The 24,311-nt window shown below is 37.1% G+C and overlaps 2 protein-coding genes across 14 annotated transcripts in view; one reads left to right on the forward strand and one right to left on the reverse strand.

Annotated features, from left to right (window-relative positions):
* The window catches only part of PMCA (plasma membrane calcium-transporting ATPase 3), a 63,778-nt gene extending 55,900 nt beyond the window's left edge, over positions 1-7,878 (reverse strand). For 6 of the 11 annotated variants that reach the window (XM_017154387.3, XM_017154391.3, XM_017154386.3 and 3 more), the window contains exons 1-4: positions 7,346-7,502; positions 1,646-1,817; positions 1,388-1,582; positions 1,025-1,311 (exon numbers count right to left, since the gene is read on the reverse strand). In XM_017154387.3, the coding sequence (XP_017009876.1) occupies positions 1,025-1,311; positions 1,388-1,582; positions 1,646-1,802 (639 nt within the window). In that variant the 5' untranslated portion in view covers positions 1,803-1,817; positions 7,346-7,502. Of the gene's footprint in view, positions 1-1,024; positions 1,312-1,387; positions 1,583-1,645; positions 1,818-7,175; positions 7,195-7,345; positions 7,503-7,836 lie in introns of those variants that run through there. The other 5 variants (XM_070218082.1, XM_017154382.3, XM_017154392.2 and 2 more) reach the window with 3 other exon arrangements.
* Hcf (Host cell factor) overlaps positions 1-24,311 on the forward strand; it is a 30,504-nt gene that overhangs the window by 2,803 nt on the left and 3,390 nt on the right. The window contains exons 1-11 of one of the 3 annotated variants that reach the window (XM_017154393.3): positions 15,014-15,161; positions 15,607-16,017; positions 17,190-17,499; positions 17,565-17,776; positions 17,834-18,022; positions 18,641-18,792; positions 19,114-20,193; positions 20,546-21,649; positions 22,481-22,703; positions 22,757-22,926; positions 23,762-24,031. In XM_017154393.3, the coding sequence (XP_017009882.2) occupies positions 15,714-16,017; positions 17,190-17,499; positions 17,565-17,776; positions 17,834-18,022; positions 18,641-18,792; positions 19,114-20,193; positions 20,546-21,649; positions 22,481-22,703; positions 22,757-22,926; positions 23,762-24,031 (4,014 nt within the window). In that variant the 5' untranslated portion in view covers positions 15,014-15,161; positions 15,607-15,713. Of the gene's footprint in view, positions 1-15,013; positions 15,162-15,606; positions 16,018-17,189; positions 17,500-17,564; positions 17,777-17,833; positions 18,023-18,640; positions 18,793-19,113; positions 20,194-20,545; positions 21,650-22,480; positions 22,704-22,756; positions 22,927-23,761; positions 24,032-24,311 lie in introns of those variants that run through there. The other 2 variants (XM_017154394.3, XM_070218079.1) reach the window with 2 other exon arrangements.

The following is a 24,311-nucleotide window of genomic DNA, read 5'->3' on the forward strand; positions in this document are numbered from 1 at the left end:
AAAAAAGTACAACATTTTTGTTTATTATTAATTTAAACTAATAAGCTTTGCTAATTTTCAGGGGTAAACATAGGTTACCAGCGCAAGACACCATATTCTTCCGATTCATTCGCGATAATATCGACATTGCCAAAGGATTTACTCAGGGCGGCCGCATTCTTGTGAAAGGACCTGGCCAATGGCCATGGTAGTCCATGTAAAACCGTTTGTAAGGATCTCCTCTGCGTCCTAGCCTCTCGCAGTTTATGCCTTCGCAAGTACTCTAGAGCAGACGGCATTTTAGTTCGCTTTTAAAAATCTTGCCAACTTAGAAATAAAAATAAACCAACGCAGCCGCGGCAAACCGTTGTTCAGGGCTGCAATATGTAGCCTGGCGGGTAATTCAAATTTTTAATTTTTTTCTTTTATTATGTACAATATGCGCTTTAAACATGTATTCTTTTTGTAATTTTGCAAGAAAAACATAAATTAAGTTTAAAACTTATTGGAAAATAGTCCAAATAAGTCAAATAAAATTTGATAATTATTGAATATTCGATATTTAGTCAAATAAAATTTGATAATTATTGAATATTCGATATTTAGTGTATGCGTCCAGCCCTGGTCGTTTTTCGGTAAATTTTCCGAAAAAAGGAAATCTCTCGAATTCGGTTGGTTTCTAAACCAATTGTCCCCAAAACCGTCGACGGTTTCTGTGACACCCCTGAATAACTTTTTTTCTGTCAGTCAAATTTATCTAATTTTTTTATATTTGTTAAGAGTTTAAGTATTTATGTTTTAAGCATGGCATTAGCCATTTACGCCCGTTATTAATTTTTTTTTAGAATTTTGAAAAAAGAGGACAAAAACTTTTTTGGCGAAAAATAATACACGACTCTCACGCTCAAATTTGGCTTGAGCTTATAATTTTTATCCTAAAAGTTTTGTCCAACCTAACAGCCTACAGACCTCTCCCCTACCTAATATATAAACAACCTGAAACCAATGCCGTAAGAACTCAGTACCGTACTTTCTTTTAACTTACCTTCAAGTCGTTACTTTGAATGAGACATCCATCTGCCGGTAATAAGTCTCCATATTTGACCTGGGCTATATCTCCAACAAGAATATCTCCAACTGAAATTTGGCACACTTCCCCTCCTCGGATAACTGAAAACTTGTGCTCGCCCTCAATACGATTCTGCAGACCTCGGAATTGTCTTTCTTTTGAGTAATCATTAAAAGCAGTAACTATAACTACTACAATAACCGAAATAAGAATAGCCAATCCTTCAATCCAACCATGGTGTTCTTCCTCCTCCTGTAGTACAGCTATTTAATAAAAGATATTATTATATTACAAATTTCCTTTTCAGGCCAAATATTTAATCAGAATTAAGGAACTTACGCGCATCCTCGTCGGCGGGCTTATAAAATGATAGACCGAGCGATACTAATGCAGCTACCTCTAAAATAATAAGGGTTACATCTTGAAGAGCCTCCCAGACCAGAGTCAAAAAGGTTTTTGGTGGCTTCGGTGGTATTACGTTTGAACCGAATGTTTCCCGCCTATGCTCTTCGTCAGCTTTCGATCCACTTAACCCTAAAGTTACATCAAGTACGTTTTACAAATGAATATATATAAAGTTAAAGGGAAATAACTTGCCTTCATTAGGAGATGTGTATAACTTTTTACATAATTCATGAATACCACCAAATTCCGCAATCTTATTTACACCTTCAGGACCACGATGCTCCATGAGCTCGCGCAGTTGTTTAAGGGAAATACCATATTGCGCCGGTCTTCCATCTATAGTGGCCATTTGTTATGGTCTAATCTGTAATTACGATTAAGTTTATAGCTGGTAATAGCAAAAATTGCACCTTCTTAGACTTCTTAAGTAATCATTTCATGAAATGCTCAAAATCGTGTGTATACACCTTCTTACCATCGACAACGCAGTAAAGGAGACTATGAATGGCTTTTGGGGGGAGATTTTGGAAGAGACTTTTGTGACACCTCGATAAATTTGTTTTCCTGTTCTATGCTAAAGATCATAACAATAACAAGTTGGATAAAGAAAGGATTAAATAAATTACAAAAAACAACCTTTGAAGATAAAGGTCAGTTGCTGTACTATTATTTTGACAGCAGGTGTATGTCTTCGACTGTCTCCTTTCGGTTATAGCTCCGTTAAAATAATTAAGAGTCTTGAATATGAACAAGGGGAAACGACTATTAGACACCCGCTACTCAGCTAAATGATCACACTCATTTAGAGTTGCAGATAAGATAACTGCAAAGTCATTATGTTATAAATATAATGTATCCATGTGAACAAACATCAATTTTTAAAAAAATACAATTTTCCGAATTAATTGATTTTCCGTTTTAAAGGGTTTTGTTCTAGTTCAAAAATGTGGATAAAGTATAAGCCTGTCCAGTACAGTAAGCCGGAGCTAGATTTGAAATCCAACCTGCGGTTAAATTTTTTGGGTTGCATTGTGATATACAAATCCAACGTAAAACTCACCAAACCAAACATATTTCTTGACTTTAAACAATGGCCGCGTTCAGCAAGATAAACCAACAACTGATCCATGAATAATTATTTAATATTAAATAATATTAATAATGATAAATAACGACGTCGTAAAAGTATAAAAACCATGCAGGAAACGGAATCAGTTTTGAACCAGTAAAATACTAGTTGGGACAGGAAGGTTAACTAGTTCAAGTTATGTCCATTCCCTTATATGCTTGTAATCTGAAACAACTAGTTAATTTGTTACCAGTTTTGCACTAGTTGCTGTTAATCAATTTACTGTTACAGCTGTTAAACCACACAAAAAAAATATTTTCACAAAAAAACTTAAAAATGTAACTCTAATCCATCAAGTTATTGGATTTCACTAGTACTTAACGGTGCTTAACTTGCGCTCTCCTAACACCACTTTAAAAAAATTGATGAAATACGCACTTCATGAAACCTTTTTTTCCGGTATAGTACATCTTTCTGATAAAAAAAGGGCACTTACAATTTTTTGTATGGTACCTATTTTTTTTAAGTGTAAAAAACGTTTTTGACGCATTTTAAATTTTTAACTTGAGCTGTGATTAACCGATTTTGGCCATCGAAGACTCATTTTACAGAATAGAATGCCCTCTAACTTTCTTATACATAGCATTCAATAGTTTAGAAGCTACAATTTGTCAAAGTTGAACAAATTGGAAAAAACGCAAAAATGCTAGCATAAATGGCTTCGTTAAAAATACACGCCTAAAATCCGAAATTAGTTTTATAACTTTTTGTTAAATTTCCCAAGACATTTACATCCTAGGCTATATTTTTAGATCACATGTGTTTCAAAGGCAACTAGTTAAATTCCAGTTGTCTTTTAACTAAAATGTAACATGTATTTCCTCTACCAATTAAATATTTGTAAGTTTTTTTTGTCAGAAAGGTACCAGTCCGAGACAAGTTGATTTTTTGCTAGTTTTGTAGTATCCATTTTTTCGACTAGCACAAATTTTCTAGACCCTGTGTAGTTTAAACGTATCCAGACAAATTCTGGTTCCTTTATATTAGTTGTATAACTATTTGTTTTTCAGTCTAGATCGCATTTTTCCTGCAGGGAAGTTAGCTCAAAACTGCGTCGGAAAATTGAAAATATTATTTATTGAAAAGGCAGTAAAAATATTATTTCGGCTGCCCCCGTAATAGCAACCTTTCTGAAAGGCTCGTGCATACAAAAAGTAAACAAGGCCTTAATAAATATAAAGTATTTAACCGAATTAATTTTCTTTCTATTAATAATTCTGTTAATTAGAATCTATATTTCGATCGTCGATACATCCCTGGAGGAATGTTTTTCGATGACTAGTAAATACTAGTCATGATGCAAAAATTGCTGCATTAGTAATCAAGAAAACATTAGTGATCAGATTTCATGTTGTTATGCTGATTTTCCACTAATTTTTACAACGTTAAAATTCAAAACACGTCGGCCTGTGTTTTGAAACTAATAATGTTCACTTACCCAGCTTTCTTGTTTTGAATGATTTCAAATTATTATTTGCGTAGTCCTAAATTATGATAGGCGTTAGTGACGCATTATAGACGTTATCAAGATACGAAAATGACTGCATGAACTGTCGTAAATACATATCTAGCTGAAAGTGGATTCAATCCAAGAACGAAGGGGCAACTGTAAAGCAGTTATTAAATATAGACGTTTTCCTTAGCACGCTGATAAGCTTCTAATCTGATAAAACATAATGACGTCAAAATGCACAATACCAGTAAAAACCAACTCTGACCGATATATTCGAAACCGGTGGTATACAGTTGAGTTCACGATAATATTATAAACGGTCTTGTGTAGGGGAAAAGGGGGCTCAAATAGTAAAAGGGCTGAATAGTATGTGGCCCTAGCGGCCAAACGGCTCGTTTAAATTGTGGGCAGTGAAGGTTCCTTAAAACACCAGAGGGCTGCATTAAAAATTTGAGTGCGTAGCGCCCTTTTAAAACAAACTTGCGCTGCGTAGGAACTCCTAGAATCTGCATGCAAAATGTCAATCTTCTAGCTTTTAAAACTTTCGAGATCTCAGCGTTCATACGGACGGACAGACAGACAGACGGACATGGCTATATCGACTCGGCTAGAGACCCTGATCAAAAATATATAAATGCTTCCTTCTAGCTGTTACATACTTTTGCACGAATACAATATACCCTTTTACTCTACGAGTAACGGGATAATGAGCAAAAGGGTCTAAGTAGTCATTAAGGGCGGCAAAGCAAAAATTTGACAACGCGAAATTTTTAAGTAATAATGAAATTGTAGAAATCAAGGAAGAAAAATAATTATCTTAGAAAAATACGGACCTCCGCGTCGAAAAGCTATAGCCGCATTTTTAATAGCAAAGAAAGCTTAGAAAAATAACCACAACAAATGTTCTCCATTTTAGATCAAAGAATTAGTATCCAAAAAGTCCAATAAAATTGTATATAAATTATCTTTTTTACCCTATACCGTTAACAGCGAAAGTAAGTTTCGTACTGTTATTACCCCAGTACTGGGGCTAGACTAGTTTAAAAAGTATGTTGTCATTTTACATCGTTCCCCGAAGGCTTTGCAATTGACCTCAAAATGATGGAGGAATGATGTTATTTATAGCCAAAAGAATAACCTTTCCGATTACACCAGTCTCATTCGAATGGCTCTTTCTTTATAGCTGCTATGTCTAACCAAACTTGTTCTACTGTTAGAGCCCCCTTCTCCCCTACTTGTTTTTTTTACTTAACGTTAAGTTGTGCCTTTGTGCTAGGACCGAGAAGTGGAGTCTAGCAACGTTGACCAGTCTTTTTTACCATTTTTATACCCCCAACTTGTAGAGTTAAAAGGCATATTGTATTCCTCGGAACCTGAAAGCGTATATTTTCTTGATCAGAATCACTAGCCGAGTCGATCTTGCCATGTCCGTCCGTATACACGCTGAGATCTCGGAAACTAGAAGGTTGGGATTTCTGGTGCAGATTGTAGGGGTTCCTGCAAGTTTGTTGTAAGACTTCAAAAATGTACATGTTTCCTTCTTAAAATGCTCTTAAATCGCTCTTTTGTGATTGGACTGCGACTACGTATCCTATAGGTTCCCAATAGCTCCGGTATTTTTTATACCCTTGTAAAGGGTATTATAATTTCAGTCAGATGTGTGCAACGCAGTGAAGGAGACGTTTCCGATCACATAAAGTATATATATTCTTGATCAGCACCAATAGCCGAGTCCATCTAGCCATGTCCGTCTGTCCGTTTCTATGGGAACTAGTCTCTCAGTTTTAAAGCTATCGCGATGAAACTTTCCCGAAAGTCTTTTTTCTATTGCAGGTAATACATTTGTCGGAGCGAGCCGGATCGGACCACTATATCTTAAGGCTCCCATAGGAATATTCAAACAAATATAAGAAAATTCATTGTAACTTTGTAGGAAGTAGGCGTTTTGATTCTTGACTACTTAAAAACAAAATTTAAATAAAAACGCTGAATCTGGAATCCCTGGAACTGCACCGAGTAAGCATTCTTTAATCTACAAGGGTATATAAGCTTCGGCTGGCCGAAGGTAGCTTCCCTTCTTGTTTTTCATATATATTTACAATTATGTTATATATGGATAACACTTTTTTGAAACTGACTATTTGAATTGTCAGCCGGCAGCTTTATTTAAAATTTAAAATTCGAACATGTTGAAACCAGGGATCGAAAATAACAGTTATTTAAAATTTTCCTGACCTAAAAAGTCATCCACTTAGAAAAGTGCTACAAAAAGTCAAGAACACCATTGAGTTCCAAATTGGTCAAGTTATGCAAATCTCCCATGATTTTTATTTTGTGAGTTTTATTTTTGAAAATCAATGGTAAAAATAATTTATTGAGTTTTATTGTAAAACTCACGCAATAATCGTTATTGATAGATAAAAAATAAATAAAAATCATCGATAACGATTAGGTGTGAGTTTTATTTTATAAAACTCAAAATAAAACGCAATTCGCTTCTTTCTTAACTATTTAAAGTGCAAGTACTATTTTTATGAACACAGCTGTGAAAGTTCTGAACTTTTATCAAAGTGATGAGGTATGAACGTCTTCCATAAATAGATATACACGCATTTATACGTCTGTAAGAACATCTACTGGTGCATAATTTTGAATGTATTTGAGTTTGATTCGAGCAAAGGGGATATCATATTTGGACGGCAGAAATTCTTGCGAACATTACATGCGAGGTCCACCATTCTTTCTCCTACATACACATTTACATACTTAGAGTGTACATATATAGGTATGTATAAGTACACACATATGAAGGTTCAGTTTTTCTTGTATACATTATACCACGCCTTGTAACAAAAACAGTTTTCAAGTCAACTATTGAACAATAGTTTTAATGCTTTTAAGCGAACGCGAACTATAGGATCCAGATTTCCAAAAGAATCAGGTATGGTATGTCACTTCTATCAACGCTCCACAATCAGGAATCTTACGTCATACGTCATGACATGAGCTACATAAATATTTGCACTTGTATTGGCCACATTGGCAATGGAATAAGATATATGCACATACATTCGTAGAGGAACGGAACCTTCAAGCAAGAGCATTATACTTATACACACTAATATATTGATTCTGACTACCTTCGGTGATATCAGTCAATCTCTAAAAAAACAAATCCAGACGGATGAATCGAGAGTCTGTATATAATTGGATATGCCCAAGAGCATGATATCACACCAGTTTCCTGACCTGACCGAATTAAGTTGCTTAGAACGTTATTTAACTCGTAGCTTCCTTGGTGCATACATACACAATTAGCGGTGGCTTTAATTGTACGACTCAAGTAAAAACGCCGCGAATGTAGCTAAATATTTAATCTAAATTCTGACACACTCCGACGCCTTTTATTTTCGAGCTAGAGATGCGAAATGCGAAACAAATAAAATCTTTTGGTAAAAATGAGTCGCGATATTTTGGTGGTAAAACAAGCGCCCTCTATTCTATTAACCAAGTCACAAACCAATTGTGGGCAACGCCGTCAAAACGTGAGTGTCATTATACGTAAGGGTAATTTATGTCGTGTTTTATGTGCTAGATGTTAAAATATTTTTTGAATAAAAATGAGTCGCGGTATTTTTGTAACAGCAGCGCCCTCTATTCAATGTGGGAATTAACCAAGTCACAAGCCGATGGGTATCACTAGGCATTTGTGTTTACATTACATTACACGATATATTCACAGTGCACTACCCAAATGACAAATAATTGTTTTTTTGGCGCACCGGTATTCTTATGCTTCACCTTGATTTTTTCGGAGAACTACTGACCGCTTCGGACTCGGAACACAACGGACTGCGGCATCGGCTGGACGACAGCGCTATTTGTAGAAGATGTGGGCTCTGAAAATTATCTGACAGATAGCGTCCAGCTGTTTGTCTTGATTACCGCAGTTATCATCTTATCACTTGTTTGACTGTATTACGTTAGCACTGCGGCGTCCATCTACCTGTGCGATAAGCAGCATAAACATTTTGTACACGCAAAGAAAATTTGTGAATACCGCATGCATAAGGCATAAATCTGTTCATTTGTTATTTAGTTCAAATGTCGTGTCCGTAGACAAACAATAGTTGAAATTTAGCTTTCCCCCTTAAAAAGCAAACAGTCGATTCTGTTAAGTATCTCAATATGACGTTGTAGAAAAATCTGTGCTGTATTTTTTTATATTCTTCACATTTTGTAGGAAACCCCTGATCTGGGAAAACTGAACATTATCGTAGTGTTTCTTCAGGCAGATGTTACCAATTAAATTTTTATACCCTTGCAGAGGGTATTATAATTTCAGTCAGATGTTTGCAACGCAGTGAAGGAGACGTTTCCGACCACATAAAGTATATATATATTCTTGATCAGCATCAATAGCCGAGTCCATCTAGCCATGTCCGTCTGTCCGTCTGTCAGTCTGTCCGTCTGTCCGTTTCTATGCGAACTAGTCCCTCAGTTTTAAAGCTATCGCGAGGAAACTTTCCCAAAAGTCTTCTTTCTATTGCAGGTAGTACATATGTCGGATCCAGCCGGATCGGACCACTATATCTTATAGCTGCCATAGGAATAATCAAAAAAATAATAGAAAAACTATTGTAACGTTGTAGAAAGTAGGCGTTTTAATTTTTGACAATGTAAAAACAACATTTTAAGTAGGTATACCTGCAAGTGTATATAAACTTCGGCTGGCCGAAGATAACTTCCTTTCTTGTTTTAGTTGGTTTTGAGTGTTAATGTACTGAGAAAAAACTCCACACGTTGGTCACTCTTATATTTAAATTTATGTTTGAAAATGATAAAGAAGAAGAAACGTCGTTTTAAAAAGTAACGACCTGAAGAAATTCCATCCAATGCAATTTTAAATAAATTTGAAGAAAATATATTTTTTCATAAACTTGTGCTTTTTCTGTTCTATTAGTTCCTAAGTGGCTTACAGCCTCAACCTTAAGCCGTCTTCCATTTCTCTATATATTAAAATTAAATTGAATTTCGTTGCCGTATTCGTCGATATATGATCAAAATACCAGTATTATTTCATTTTTGAATAATATCGATAGGCAATAATACCGTCTGCCGGCAGCGTTGCCATCTCGATTTCTGCGGGGCTAGAGATGGTATGGGAAGAGCGTTGACGTCTCGATTTTTACGGCGTTAGAGATGGTATGCTAACAATTGAATTGATGTAATAGATGGGTTCCACTGGCACACATACTGATATTTCAGTTTTATAGGGTCTCATCCACCATCCGTAAAGTTTGTTGTGAGCTGTTGTGCGTACGAAAACATCAATGTTTGCAGCAAAGTGTCAAAATATGTTCTGATATCGTAAATAATAACTACTATTAATTAAAAGTGTACTATGTACTCCTATAAAGTTCCAAAGATGCAATAATTTACCAAAAACAGCATAAATTTGGGTTTGTTTACAAATTTGCACTTTAATGTTGGCTAGACAGGGGCGTAGTACGAGCGGGGTTAGGCTCTCCCGCAGTCAGCAATATGTATGCATACTCGTTATAGGATGTGTTATAAATGTTCAGATATGTTTTTTAACTATTATATTAATCTATTTATTGTATTATTCTGCAAAAGGATTAGGAGTACGTAATTTTACGACAGTTTTCCATAAAACTCGATAAGCCCGTTGTTTCGCTCGCATGACAGTCAAAAAACACCAAGTCATGGTATTCCTTTACCACTATTCCTCTACTCGTTTTATTTTGTTTCAACCTTCTTAGGGGCTGTCCATATATTACGTAATCACGTTTTTGGTGATTTTTGACCCCCTCCCCCCCCTAATGATCAAACGTAATCATTCAATAAACAACCCCCCCCAATGATTACGTAATCCCAAGAATAAAATTTTTTTTTTTTTGCAACCCAATCTTATATATTGTTTATAAATGGAGTTTGGTATGACACATTCGGTTCGTCTACACTGAAATTATCTCCAACATACTCTTCGTCAAGCCATTCCAGGTCTTCGCGTCCTTCGTGTGATTGAACCACTAAACATTTTCTTTTTCGCCGCCCAGCCACTAAATTTTTTCTCTGCTTTCCTATCTAAGTTTGTAGATATAATTAAAGGAAAAAAGTTTTAAAATAAATTCTTTAAATAAAAAAATTTATATAAAATGATTACGTAATCATTGTGCAAGATCCCCCCCCCTCCCCATGTAATCAAACATAATCATTTCAATGACCCCCTCCCCCCCTAGGTGATTACGTAATATATGGACAGCCCCTTATTGACTAAAAGCACAACATGATTTTAATGATACAAATATTATACTACTTTAGAACTTTAAATAATATTAGTGGACCAAATTAACCTATACAAAATGGACCATTATAAAATACAGTTAAATAACAATCTTAATAAGTTAAACGTGTTTTTAAAGTAAATGTAATTTTAGTTTATAAAACGAAATTAATTTTTTTTTTCTGAGTACAAATAATACTCAAATCACATTTCACTGCGTCGCAGAAATTTTCGTTTCCAGCTGAGAATAACGACAGAATAACGGACCGCTGAAATTTGTCTTTGCTAACGTCGAGTGCAGGCAGATTATAAGACAAAGACGTCGTCAGGGGCCGAGCGATTGGCCTATTGAATTCTTACGTACATCAATGTACTAAGCAAACCGTCTTTGGTTGAACCAGATTTCTGTGAAACGTCCGAATAATCTAAGCTCCTATAAAATTTGACCTCCAAAAAACGTTCAGTTGCAAATTTCACCCAGAACGGATTGACATAAAAATCTAAAAAAAATCACATTAATTACTAAAATAACTAGGAGCCGCGTGTGAGGTACAAATTAGAACAAAAAACCAAGTCCCTAATATTTTCAAATCATTGGCCATGCCTAATGAGACGTATGTATGTATGCCCTGCTGTCGCACTTTAAGTATGACCGCGCAAGGGGAAAATGAAAATACCACATTTAAAATGCGCGGTTAAAAAATCGATTATATCGCAAATCTTTTCTTTGCGCCTTTTTTTTTAGGTAAAAGCCTAGTACTCAGTACGACGAAAACTGCTAGCTAAGCATAGGAGTAAGCGAGAGGCAAATAGGTAGCTAAGGCCTTTAGCTGGGACTTTTTTCCACGGCGGTACTCAGTTGAGCTAAGGAAACAATAAGGAAATACCAAAAAAATACTAGATTTAGCGGATGAATTCCGATGAACGCCTTTAGCCGCGGCCCAAAGAATAAAAAATTTGATCTTTAGCCTAGTACTCAGTTCGGCTAAGAGTTTTACTAGTCGAAAAATATTAATATTTTAGGGTGACCGAAGTTTTCGGAGTTCATCCGCAATGCATGTAGAATGGTCTTACTCTCAGCAAGCAAATTAACTGGCGCCAATTTTGAAATATTACAAAATGATTAGCCGACCTAGGTCGCAAGCTTTAAATTTGCTGTTGGAATGAGGATATGTATTGCTGCAACTCCTACAGGCAGTTTTCCATTGGTTTTTGGGGTTTTCATTCTATTTATAATATGTTATTGGCACACCGCTTCTGCACAAACACAGCCAAAGATCAAATTTTTTATTCTTTGGGCCGCGGCTAAAGGCGTTCATCAGAATTCATCCGCTAAATCTAGTATTTTAGTGGTATTTTCTTACTATTTCCTTAGCTCAACTGAGTACCGAGGTGGGAAAAAGTCCCCGGCTAAGGGCTTTAGCTACCTATTTGCCTCTCGCTTACTCCTATGCTTAGCTAGCAGTTTTCGTCGTACTGAGTACTAGGCTTTTGGCTGTGTTTGTGCAAAAGCGGTGTGCCAATAACAATTTAAATAGAAGGAAAACCACAAAAACCAATGGAAAACTGCCTGTAGGAGTTGCTGCAATACATATCGCCATTCCAACAGCGAATTTAAAGCTTGCGACCCAGGTCGGCTCAACGTTTTGTAATATTTTAAAATTGGCGCCAGCTAATTTGTTTGCTGAGAGTAAGACCATGCTACATGCATTGCGGATGAACTCCGAAAACTTCGGCCACACCAGAAGATTAATATTTTTCGACTAGTAAAACTCTTAGGCTTTAGCCTAGTACTCAGTACGACGAAAACTGCTAGCTAAGCATAGGAGTAAGCGAGAGGCAAATAGGTAGCTAACGCCTTTAGCCGGGGACTTTTTTCCACCTCGGTACTCAGTTGAGCTAAGGAAACAGTAAGGAAATACCAAAAAAATACTAGATTTAGCGGATGAATTCCGATGAACGCCTTTAGCCGCGGCCCAAAGAATAAAAAATGTAATCTTTGGCTGTGTTTGTGCAGAATCGGTGTGCCAATAACATATAAATGGAAGGAAAACCACAAAAACCAATGGAAAACTGCCTGTAGGAGTTGCTGCAATACATATTGCCATTCCAATAGCGAATTTAAAGCTTGCGACCCAGGTCGGCTCAACGTTTTGTAATATTTTAAAGTTGGCGCCAGTTAATTTGTTTGCTAAGAGTAAGACCGTGCTACATGCATTGCGGATGAACTCCGAAAACTTCGGTCACACTAAAAGATTAATATTTTTCGACTAGTAAAACTCTTAGCCGAACTGAGTACTAGGCTTAAACGTTAAATTTAAAATATTGGTAGACTTGCCGAAATCCTATTAATCTGATTTTTACAGTCTACATTTTTTCTAACAAATATTCTTTATAAAATATTCTCATTCGGCACGCTGCAATAGAATATGCTTTTAAAGACGAGATTCTTAAATATTTTACAGAAGCGGACCTAATGAGAATATTTTATAAATAATATTGGTTGAGTCGAATGTACAAGCATTTTTTCGTCATAAAATGTGATATCAAATCTTTTGTATGCTGATGGTGCGATCGTCACTATTTTTCTACCTCGTTAGGAGGTCTTTTTGTTTTATTTGGTTTTTACTTACCTTTTCGTTACCTATTTTATTAAAAAAATTATCTTATTGGTTGTTGGAGAGCTATGTATATCTTTAAGCAATTATTTGTTCTATTTTTTAAGGAAAACGAGTTTGTTTTCTAGACTTAGGGCAAAACAAAAAAATTCATATGAAAACAATGTCAAGAAATTTTATTTCATATGAAGTTTTTTGTTTTGGACGACTTTTTGTTGGGTTGAGTACTAGCCCTTACACGCTAATCGATTTAGAATTTAATTAAATGCTTAACCCAGTATGACATGCTGTATTTAAACAATTAGCTTATTCAATTCCTTTGCAAAAGTGTAACATTTGTAAGTTTACCAGACCAAAATTGTGAACCCCCCATTTTTAAAAATCGTTGCATGATATTGACGTACAAGAAAAGGCTAACTTTTTTGGTTTGGTATAGCTTGATGATTTTTGAGGAAAAAAGTTCCAAGGGAGGCTTTGCCTAAAATAACATAAAAATGGCCCACAGGCGTTAAATGGCTGAGGACGGACATTACTTCATTACTTGTATTGTAGGCATTGTTTTCTGGTTTCACAAACAATTTTTTTAAACCGTGAGATCTTCGGCATGTTGGGTAGCCTTGGTCAAGAATGTCACTTCCTTACTGTCTTATCTAAGCCCTCGATTAAATATCCAAAAAACAGAAAGCCGCGAATTATTTAGCATATGGATGCATATATTAGCATCGTTTACCAATGGCATTTACCAAATAAAAAACATTGGACGCCTAAAGTTGATCGACAAAATCTACACGCGAATTCTTAAGCCTCAATCGGCTTGTATGTTGACATCACCATAGACTCAAACCCAACTTTTTAGTATTTTTGTAGTACCTCTATTTTAAACCATTATTTCTACACAAGCACAAACGATTTGTATACATAGGCTGGGGTGTTGTAGGTCTTGAAAACTATTTTGTATAGAAATTGTTGTTGGAACTGCCTTACACTTTTACACTTTACAACGTTTGCAACGCAATTGAATACCCTAAATATGTTTTGACAAAATAGTGTAAGGATTTGTGTCAAAAAAATAATTTGTTTGTTTCTGTTTCTTGCAAACTTACGCAAGCAATAAGAATTTTAGGAAGTTTTTGGCAATTTTTTAGTAGTTGGCATAGGAAAATACATTGTTGTGTTAGCGGAAATTAAGCATAAAAGTTATAATAAAACCTTTTTTCGGCTTATAGGCTAAAAACAGCAAATTTTTGAAATTTAAAACAAGTAGCAAATATAAAGGTATGCTTAATTTTCCATTTTAATTCCCGCAGTCGAAGCTGCGGGCTACCGACGCTGCTAGTAACTAATATTATTAAAAGTGCTGAATGTGCTGTGAAAACAGCCTATTATTCTGGGCGATTCTATATTCACGTTTCGTTACGGTCGGTTTTCCTTTAACGTAAGGAAGATAGAAAAGGGCTGGAAATAACCAAGTCACAAACCAATTGGTATCACTAGAAAAGGATAAAAATATTCAGGGTATTCCCTAAACTGTTAAATTGCTGAATTGTTGAAAATTCAACAGAAAATATCACCAATTAAGGGAACGACCCAAAATGGTAATTTGTTGAAAAGTTTCACGGAAATTTCTAGTTGCTGTCTAAAATTCTTACCAAGGTAAAAAGAACCACCAATATGCTCTTAAGTTGATTTTTAAATAAATATTGCGTACTAGTGATTCTAAAATCTTACAGAGTTGCCATGACTTTTAATAAAAAAGGGGACAACTCTGGTTTTCAACGATTCCTCGTGGCTGTTGAATTGCTGAAATTTCTGAAACTTGACTTTGTATGGAACAGCTGATTAACAGCTGTCCAAAATGTAGGGAATCCCCTGATTATTTAAATAATAATTTAATTAAAATAATATCGATACCCCTGTCGGGCGACACCCACCTGATTTCGTTACGTGGTTTCCCTACGTAATGTTGCATGACGTAACTGCCGTTTAGGTTTCATGCGGAATTAGCCAAGTCACAAACCAAGTGGTACCACCAGGGATGCGGAAAAATAAAAATATTTCTTCAATAAAAATAAATAGCGATATTTTTGCAAGCTGTCGGGCGACTTCCACCTCTGATTTTTGTACGTGCGTGTGTGGTGTTCGGCTTTTGATTTGTGAATTCTAGCAGCGAATCGCGGTTATACACTAATAATAAACAGTTGGTAAGGCGTAAAAGTGTGCATAAGAAGCAGAGACCGTTTGGGTGTCAGAACATTTTGGTAAAAAACGGTGGTGGTCATGAGTTTCCGCATAAAATATGAGACCTGGTGCTCCATGGTGAAGCGTCCATCCCCGGCATTGCCAGGTGAAAGTAAATTGTGGAGTGTATAGAGTATTCCATGTTTTTGGTATTTTGCATTTGGAAGGAATCGCACAGTAGTATACACAACTGTAGTATTTTACACTGTTCCAGATGGCAAAATAAATTTTGCACCTACGATCTTTGAAATGTTTGTATCAATGTTATCAATAGATCAACTTTGCCGGCCACCCCAGTAAAAATCTGGTATTTGCGAGAGAAGCCTACAATTTCAGAAAACGAGAATCCCAGCGTTTCATAAGCTTCGAATGTTATTTTAAAACTTGTAAAAATTTTTCAATTTGCAGGTGAATTTGGCTGTTTGGCGTTGCGGAAAGAATGCATCCTTAACTTGTTGCCGTCTGCAATAATACATTTTCTATATTGTTGATACTATTACATTTTTGACCATAATATGGAATGTTCAGAATTCGTGGGCCCAGCAATTTCTTCGGCTTCTGATGATCTGAATACAGAGCATGTCCTTCAGGCCGAAGATCATAACTGTCCTGGTCGAGTTTCCATGGATGTGGAGGACAGTGTTGACCACCACGTGGCCAGCAACTTGTCCGGGTTTCGATGGAAGCGGGTTCTTAACCCCACAGGACCACAACCGCGACCTAGACATGGACACCGCGCGATAAATATCAAAGAGCTCATGGTCGTCTTCGGCGGCGGAAACGAAGGAATTGTTGATGAACTGCACGTCTATAACACTGGTAATTAAATTGTGGCACTTGTTCACTATTTTCTACTTCCAATCAATTATTGCGATGAAAATAACATTTATGTTTATAATTCAGTTGGTTTTGCTGGGACTTCAAAATTTATGTTATATATTATATATATACTCGATCAGCAGCAATAGCCGAGTCCATCTAGCCATGTCCGTCTGTCCGTTTCTATGCGATCTAGTCTCTCAGTTTTAAAGCTGTCGCGATGAAACTTTCCCCAAAGTCTTCTTTCTATTGCATAGGTAGTACATATGTCGGAACGAGCTGGATCGGATCACTTTATCTAATAACTCCCATATAAATATTCCAAAAAACATTAGGAAAAAAATTGTTACTTTGTAGAAAGTAGGCGTTTTAATTTTTGACAATAATATATCTGGAATCCCTGGTATTTATTTTACCTGCAAGGGTACATAAGCTTCGGCGGGCCGAAGTTAACTTCCTTTCTTGTTTTTAATTGACTTTGATTTAGTTGATGAATCTGGCAGGAATAATTTCTGTAAGTAAAAATAAATAATTCCACACCAAATACCCCAGATTATTTAACCGTTATATTTAGATATCATTATACCCGTTAAGGGTATGTTCTATTCGTGCAAAAGTATGTAACAGCTAGAAAGAAGCATTTCCGACCCTATAAAGTATATATATTCTTGATCAGGATCACTAGCTGAGTCGATCTAGCCATGTCCGTCTGTCTGTCTGTCAATATTTTGGAAAAGTAAAACTGCAGTTTTGTTGTGTTTATCAATACCTATCGAAATGTAGAAGAAATTTTTTAAATCGGACCATTCGTTAAAAAGTTACGGCGGATCAAAGTTTTTATCCCCAACTCCTTCGCACTCCCTTTAGCTGAGTAACGGGTATCTGATAGTCGGGGCACCCGACTATAGCGTTTTCTCTTGTTTTCAATTTAAAAAATTCAATATAAGGGAAGAGATTAATAATTGTACACGAATTCTAATTGAATTTTTGTTTGTGATAAATACAGTTTTTTTAACGCCAAAAGTTTCTGTGTAATAAAGAAACTTGCTTATTTGTTGGTTGATTTTTGTGGTGAAAAAATAACTTTTTTTTAAAGCTGGCTTTTACAAAAATAAAGTTGGAATGAAGTTGGAATTCTGACTATCGCACTTTCTTGTTTTATTTATTTGTAGTTACAAATCAATGGTATGTGCCCGTACTTAAGGGAGATGTACCGAACGGATGCGCTGCATATGGATTTGTTGTAGAGGGCACTCGCATGTTTGTGTTCGGTGGAATGATCGAATACGGAAAATATTCAAATGAGCTCTACGAGCTACAGGCCACTAAATGGGAGTGGAGGAAAATGTACCCAGAGTCACCGGACAGTGGGTTGTCGCCGTGTCCTCGCCTAGGTCACAGTTTTACAATGGTTGGTGACAAAATATTTCTGTTTGGAGGACTAGCAAATGAATCGGACGACCCGAAAAATAATATTCCAAAGTATGTTGACATCTCTATGAATTAAAATAATTGATAACATTTTGATACCTTATACCTTATTTCAGATATTTAAACGACTTGTATATATTGGACACTAGAGGAGTTCACAGTCATAATGGAAAGTGGATAGTACCCAAAACATATGGCGATAGTCCTCCTCCACGGGAGTCTCACACAGGCATCTCGTTTGCCAGTAAAAATACCGGAAATTTAAATCTATTGATTTATGGGGGAATGAGTGGATGCCGTTTGGGAGATTTGTGGTTGTTAGATACAGGTAACTTTAGTAGAGGCCCATATTTTGTTGGTTTTTTATAATGTTTGTTCATTCAAGACTCAATGACATGGTCAAAGCCAAGAACTTTGGGACAGGCGCCGTTACCGCGCTCATTGCACAGTTCCACGATGATTGCGAATAAAATGTATGTGTTTGGTGGATGGGTTCCGTTGGTGATAAATGATTCCAAGTCGACGACTGAGCGTGAATGGAAATGTACAAACACTCTTGCCGTTCTTGACTTGGGTAAGTAAATTTGTTAAACAATATGACACATAACTAAATATATAATATAAGGAAGTGTAGGGTAAGGTGACGAACGAATAGTTTTTTGAATGTAACCCTTCCAAAAAACAACATTTTCCAAAAGTGAAAAAGCAGAAAAAGCGAAATTCCAATGTAGATAGGTCCTACAGCGTTTTTTAATGTAACTTCCCCAAAAAACGTAGCCAAATTCCACAGCGTTTGGCATAAACCATCCTTTCTACAAAAAAAAAATAAAAAAAATATATTTTAACAGAAAAGTTATTTTGAAAGAAGTAATAAGAATGCCAAAACTTACTAAAATTAAATTAAATTAAAACTGCAAAATTTAAAATAATTTTCATGTTTTTACATTAAAGGAATTTCTATTTTTAAAACTCACATAAAGTATTAATTGAATATGTTGTATCTGAACCGGTACGTATCGGTACCAGAACCGTAACCAAACCATCAACACTAAAATATAATCGTTTACAGATTAAGCAGATTCGGCATGGGACCAGTACTGGAACCGGAACCGAAATGAGATTCGATTTGATTCCTTGTTTTAACATTTATAAATTGTAATCTAAATTAATAAGGTGTAATTTTTACTTTCAGAAACAATGACTTGGGACAATGTCACCTTAGACACTGTAGAGGAAAATGTGCCGCGAGCTCGTGCTGGCCACTGTGCAGTTGGTATTCAAAGTCGTCTCTACGTTTGGTCAGGGCGAGATGGTTATCGCAAAGCATGGAACAACCAGGTTAGGGTGAGACATTCTGTTGCTGAACATATATACTATTAATAAATGAAAAACAGAATTTTCCGATTGATGTTTGTTCTTGTTCGTTTATTATTACAACAAACAAACACTCACTAAAAACGTGATATAAATTGAATAGCACGATTTTTGAGTTAACATACAGAAATGTATTAATGTAAGTTGTGTAATTGTATCATATATGGCTCTTGAGGACTTGAAATGCGTGTATCTTAAATTTTTAACATTTTTTTCTATGCTCCTAAATTAACACTCACCAGATTTGAATCGTTTAAGAAGAATTCAAAATTAAAAAATTTCTCCGTACAGGTTTGCTGCAAGGACCTGTGGTATCTGGAGGTCTCAAAGCCATTGTATGCTGTTAAGGTTGCCCTAGTTCGCGCTTCTACTCATGCCCTGGAGCTCTCATGGACTGCGACTACTTTTGCAGCCGCCTATGTTTTGCAAATCCAGAAAATCGAGCAGCCACCGAATACAATCTCGAAGCCGTTAGGCCAGAACATTGTGCAGCAAGGGACAACAACGCCTGTTGAAGCTTCGGGAACAAATACGACAGAAAATTGTTCGGAAAGTGCCTTGGCTCTGGGGGTCGAAGCAACATCTACAGCACTAAAGTTGGAACAAAATACGTTACAAGCGGCTTGCAGTCAACCCGAAACAAACGTTCAACCATCTGTAAACGACTTATTACCGTCAGTCTCGCCTCCTCCATCGCCGACATCACGAGTCCAAAGGAAACCCCCTTCATCAGCGGGCGTCGCTTCCCTTTCCATGGCCTCGTCAGCCATATCTGTGCAGCCTCAAATATCTGTAATCAGTAGTACTGCCGCGGTAGCCGGCAACAACACCGCATCTAATAGTGGTGCCGTTAGTAGCATATTGCAGAAGTTTCGACCAGCTGTAACCGCCGTAAGATCATCTTCTACGACCACGGTGAGTGTTGCTACCAGTGTGGCGGACTCTCTGGCTATGCGGGTGCCAAGTGCGATGTCAGCGAACGTTGTTCTCAGCTCCGTAGCCTCAAGCAGCGCATTGCGTATTGTCCCTAGCGTAACTGCTTCGCATACATTGCGCCTAGCCTCTGCTCAACAAGGCGGCAGCAGCGGCGGGAGCAGCACTGCAGTCAATATATTGAAAACACTACCAAGCGCCGCTGTACAATCACAGCCCACAGCACAGACCACCACGTCCATCGGTGGAAAGCAGTACTTTATCCAAAAGCCTCTTACACTCGCTCCAAACGTTCAGCTCCAGTTTGTTAAGACCAGCAGTGGTGGCATGACTGTTCAAACGCTGCCCAAGGTCAACTTTAACGTACCAAAAGGAACTTCCCCTCATGGTATTTCAATCGCAAACCCACAGTTGGCATCTGGGACTACTCAAATTCAGGTGAGCAAGTAACATTCATGTATGTTAGGCTAAGTAAGCACGATAATCTAGTTGGCGTACTATTTAAAGAAGTAGGAATGTGGGAATGAAAAGTGATGAATTATATAGTGTCGGTCATATTTAATTTTCCTTAAATATACGCACTGTGTGGCTTCTGTAATAACTTTCACTGGCAAGGCATGGTTTAAGCTGAAGGTTTAAGCGTGGTTTAAGTTGAACCTGCCGAGGCTAGCTTCCTTCCTTGTTAAACTGTTATACAGGTAGGGGATAACTAGAAATAATAGGAACAAAAAATGCTATGTAGGGCAAACGCGGAAACAATTTTTGATATATATATTATATATTTTTCCAGGGATCGACATTGGCCGGAAATCAACTCCAGAAACCCGTTGTGTCTGGAAACGTTCTAAAGCTGGTGTCGCCCCATACAATGGCCAGTGGTAAACTGATTATGAAGAATTCAAACATTTTACAGATGGGCAAGGTAACGCCTAACGTAATGGGAGGGAAGCCCGCTTTTGTCATAACAAACAAACAGGGAGCGCAGTTGGGGAACCAACAGATCATTATTGTAACCACTGGTGGCAGCATGCGAACCGTTCCGGGTAGCACGGTTATGACTAGTGCTGGTGGCCCCACATCAGGGACCAATATTGTTAGTATAGTCAGCTCAACGTCGACAACGGCTAGTCCGCTGCAGGCAATAAGCGGACAAAGAACTGTAATATCCAACCAGAGTGGAGTAAAGATGCTGCGGAATATATCATCGGTGCAAACATCAACGTCAGTTGGGCAGAAACCAAGCGGCACTCCCATCCACCAGAAAACGGCCTTGTATATTGGAGGTAAAGCGGTTACTGTTATGAGCGCCAATGCAGGTATGGCTGCTTCGGGAAATATAGCAAATAAAGTAATGGTGCTACCAGGGACAAGCTCTGCTAACTCCCCTGCTCCTACTACGACTATAAATGCGAGAAAAGGCTTTGTTTTCAACGCCGGAGGTAGCCCACGTGCCGTCACCTTGGCCACTAAGAGCCTGAATACAAAAATCATAGCGTCAGCGCAATCCCTGAAGGAGACCATATCGGAAACTCCTGTCCCAGTCGCTACTATAAAAGACACCGATCCAATGGACGATATAATTGAGCAGTTAGACGGAGCAGGAGATCTGCTAAAACTTTCTGATGGGCAAGCGGAGCCCGGATCGGAGGAGGAAGAAAATAATGATGACAACGCTACTTCGTCATCAGTGTCTGCGTCAATATCTACTGGAGGTGACACTACGGGACCATCAAGAGCTTCTATTACCACAATTACGGAACAGCCTGTTGATATTGTTGAAGATGTTTCCGGTGTGAGCAGCACAACGGGCGTTAGGGAAGCGGCAAACGTCGGCACTGACAAAATAGAAGCTTCCAAGACATCCGAAAGGGAAAACGATGTGGTGGAATCTAAGGTAAGTGAATATGTAAGTCTACTAACCCTCACTACCTGCAATAGCGAGAAGACCGTTGGAAAAGATTCATCACAAAAACTTTAAAACTGAGATTAGAACTGAGTTCGCGTCGAAGCGGACAGACAAATCTATATACGACTTCGTTGCAAACTTCTGTATGATATAAATTTATATAAAATAAATGAAGTGTAATCAGTATGTCGCGGACATACTTACATCGCTGCCACATAAAAAGCTTAAGTTCTTAAACAAAGTTGCGCTGCGTAGCAAAATTGGATCTTCACATCAGGGGTGCTCAGTCCTATGGCTCGCGGGCACATTTGTTTTTGTTTTGGCACTTGGCATACGGAGCGGCACATACCACACTCTTCTAGGCACAATGCAAGTTCCTCTTTGTGTCGCTGTCCGTAACGAGCCAAGCCAACCACAATTCCATTGAGCTTTTTTTTCTCCTCAACTCACAATGCAAAGTGCTGTTGTCTTTTTAATGACTGTATGTGACTCGTTACTCGCATGCGTGTGTTTTTCTATTAATTGTGTTTGTAACTGCACTGCCATAAGGCAGTTTTGAGCACCCCTGCTTCACATCATTTTTTATAAATGATTGCTGCAAATTACTGCAAACAAATTTTACAAGTTCTTTGTTGCAGCAAAACTTGTGTTTATAAGTGCAAATTTGATTGCAGCAATCAAGTTGCTGCACATTTTTTTGCATCCTGGGTACCTCGCTGTACAGAAACGCTCCTGCCTTAAAATATTCTAATTCGTAAAATGTACAAGGAAATTATTATTCAGCTCTCGTTTTTCTCTGACTATTAAATAATTCTATAGGTTAAGTCAATACCAGCTTCAGATGATCGCCATCAGCCCACAACTTCGGAGACTGAAGCAGCCACCATACTGACGACAATAAAGTCTGGTGAGGTATTAGTGCTGGGAAGTTCGGAATCTAGCAAGAACTCTTCCGGCTCTACTAATAAAGGACAAGATGAAGATACAAAGTTTAGGCAAGGCCCAGAGTCCGTGAAGTTACCAACGTCCCAATATCAAAATGGTTTGTTTTTGTGCGAAAACTTTTATATTTAAATTAATACATATTTAATCTAGTCGATGGCTCACAGTTAGAGGCTTTGGCTTCAGCTGCAGTACTGCAAGCTGCGACGGCAGACGTCACAACACTGGCGACCTCTGGCCTCGCAATAAAAGATTTGATGGAACGACCGGGCATTGAAGCACATCCCAGAAGTAGCAACGTTGCTGAGAATCAACAACCCAATGTACGACAAACTTTATAGTAACTATAGACATAGTGGTGAACTAAGTAGGCTAAAATTTGTTTTTTTCTTTTGTGCAAATTACACAGGTCTTCAAAATCCAGACTTTTTCTTGGTCCGAAACTAATTGAACCAAAATCTCAAATTATTTTAGTTGTAGATTACTACCTCATAATTCTTAGTCCCATTACGTGAGCAGTTCCGAAGGAAGCAAGAAGTTTTTGTCTTCTTAGTTATAGTAAACAACATCTTTTTAATTTGTTTCATCTAAATGCTGATATAAGTTTGAAAAGCAAACTTTTTAAGATGGGTGAAAGTGAATTGAGTTTCACATAACACCCTCCAATAAACATTTTGTTGAGCATATCGAAAAAAAAAAGAAAAGCACCCCGATCGGACTTCTTTGTAGTATTGCTTCCACAGGAACAAGCGGATATAACTTGCAAGAATTAAAAATATTGCGTGCAGAATAAATGTAACTAACATGAATACTTCCAAATAAATAAAGAAAAAGGGTAAAAGCGTGTGCCTATATAGACGTCCGCTATATCCTTTAGGGATCATAGGAACAACAGTCAATTAAATTTTGAGTTTTTTTCAAGATTTATGCATATATTTTGTTCGTTTATATTATTTTTAATATATTCTATTCACATTTTCATATTGTTTTACGAAAATTGTGTACAACGATCAAAACCAATAAGCTTATGTGATTTTGGTTTTAAAATTATAATTTAAATTACAAATATAATAATTTGGTTAGTCCTAGAGTAAAGCAGTAAGACAACCCAAACATACCCGAATTTAATATTTCCTTTTTTATTTGTTTATTTTATAGATTCAATCCACCTCAGTGGTCGTCGCTGTGCCAAACACGTCGCAGAACGAGAACCAAAAATGGCACACAGTAGGCGTGTTTAAGGATCTTTCGCACACAGTTACCAGCTATATTGATTCAAATTGCATAGGTGATACCTTACTTGACGGTATTGATGTGGATAATCTTCCAGATTTCAGCAAATTTCCACGCACCAATTTGGATCCTGGAACGGCTTATCGTTTTCGCCTGAGTGCTATCAACACATGTGGTCGAGGAGAGTGGGGAGAGGTTCGTTAACCAAATATCTGTATTGCTTACCAATTGATGATAAATGCTTTAAACGTTTGCTACAAACTTTTTTATTTGCTCAATAGTGATGTGTAATAAATCGCGTATAGATTCTTTATAAATAGAAAATAGATGAGGTAAAATGTGAAAGCAGCCAAGACTTTAAATTTTAAAAACAAGAAGGATCGCTATTGTCAAGTGGGCGAATATCTTGTACCCGGTACTCATTTAACCAATTTTAAAATAATATTGGAAAAATATTTCTACAATAAATACCTTG

The sequence above is a fragment of the Drosophila takahashii genome, chromosome 4 (assembly GCF_030179915.1).
Source record: "Drosophila takahashii strain IR98-3 E-12201 chromosome 4, DtakHiC1v2, whole genome shotgun sequence".
NCBI classification, from domain to species: Eukaryota; Metazoa; Arthropoda; class Insecta; order Diptera; family Drosophilidae; genus Drosophila; species Drosophila takahashii.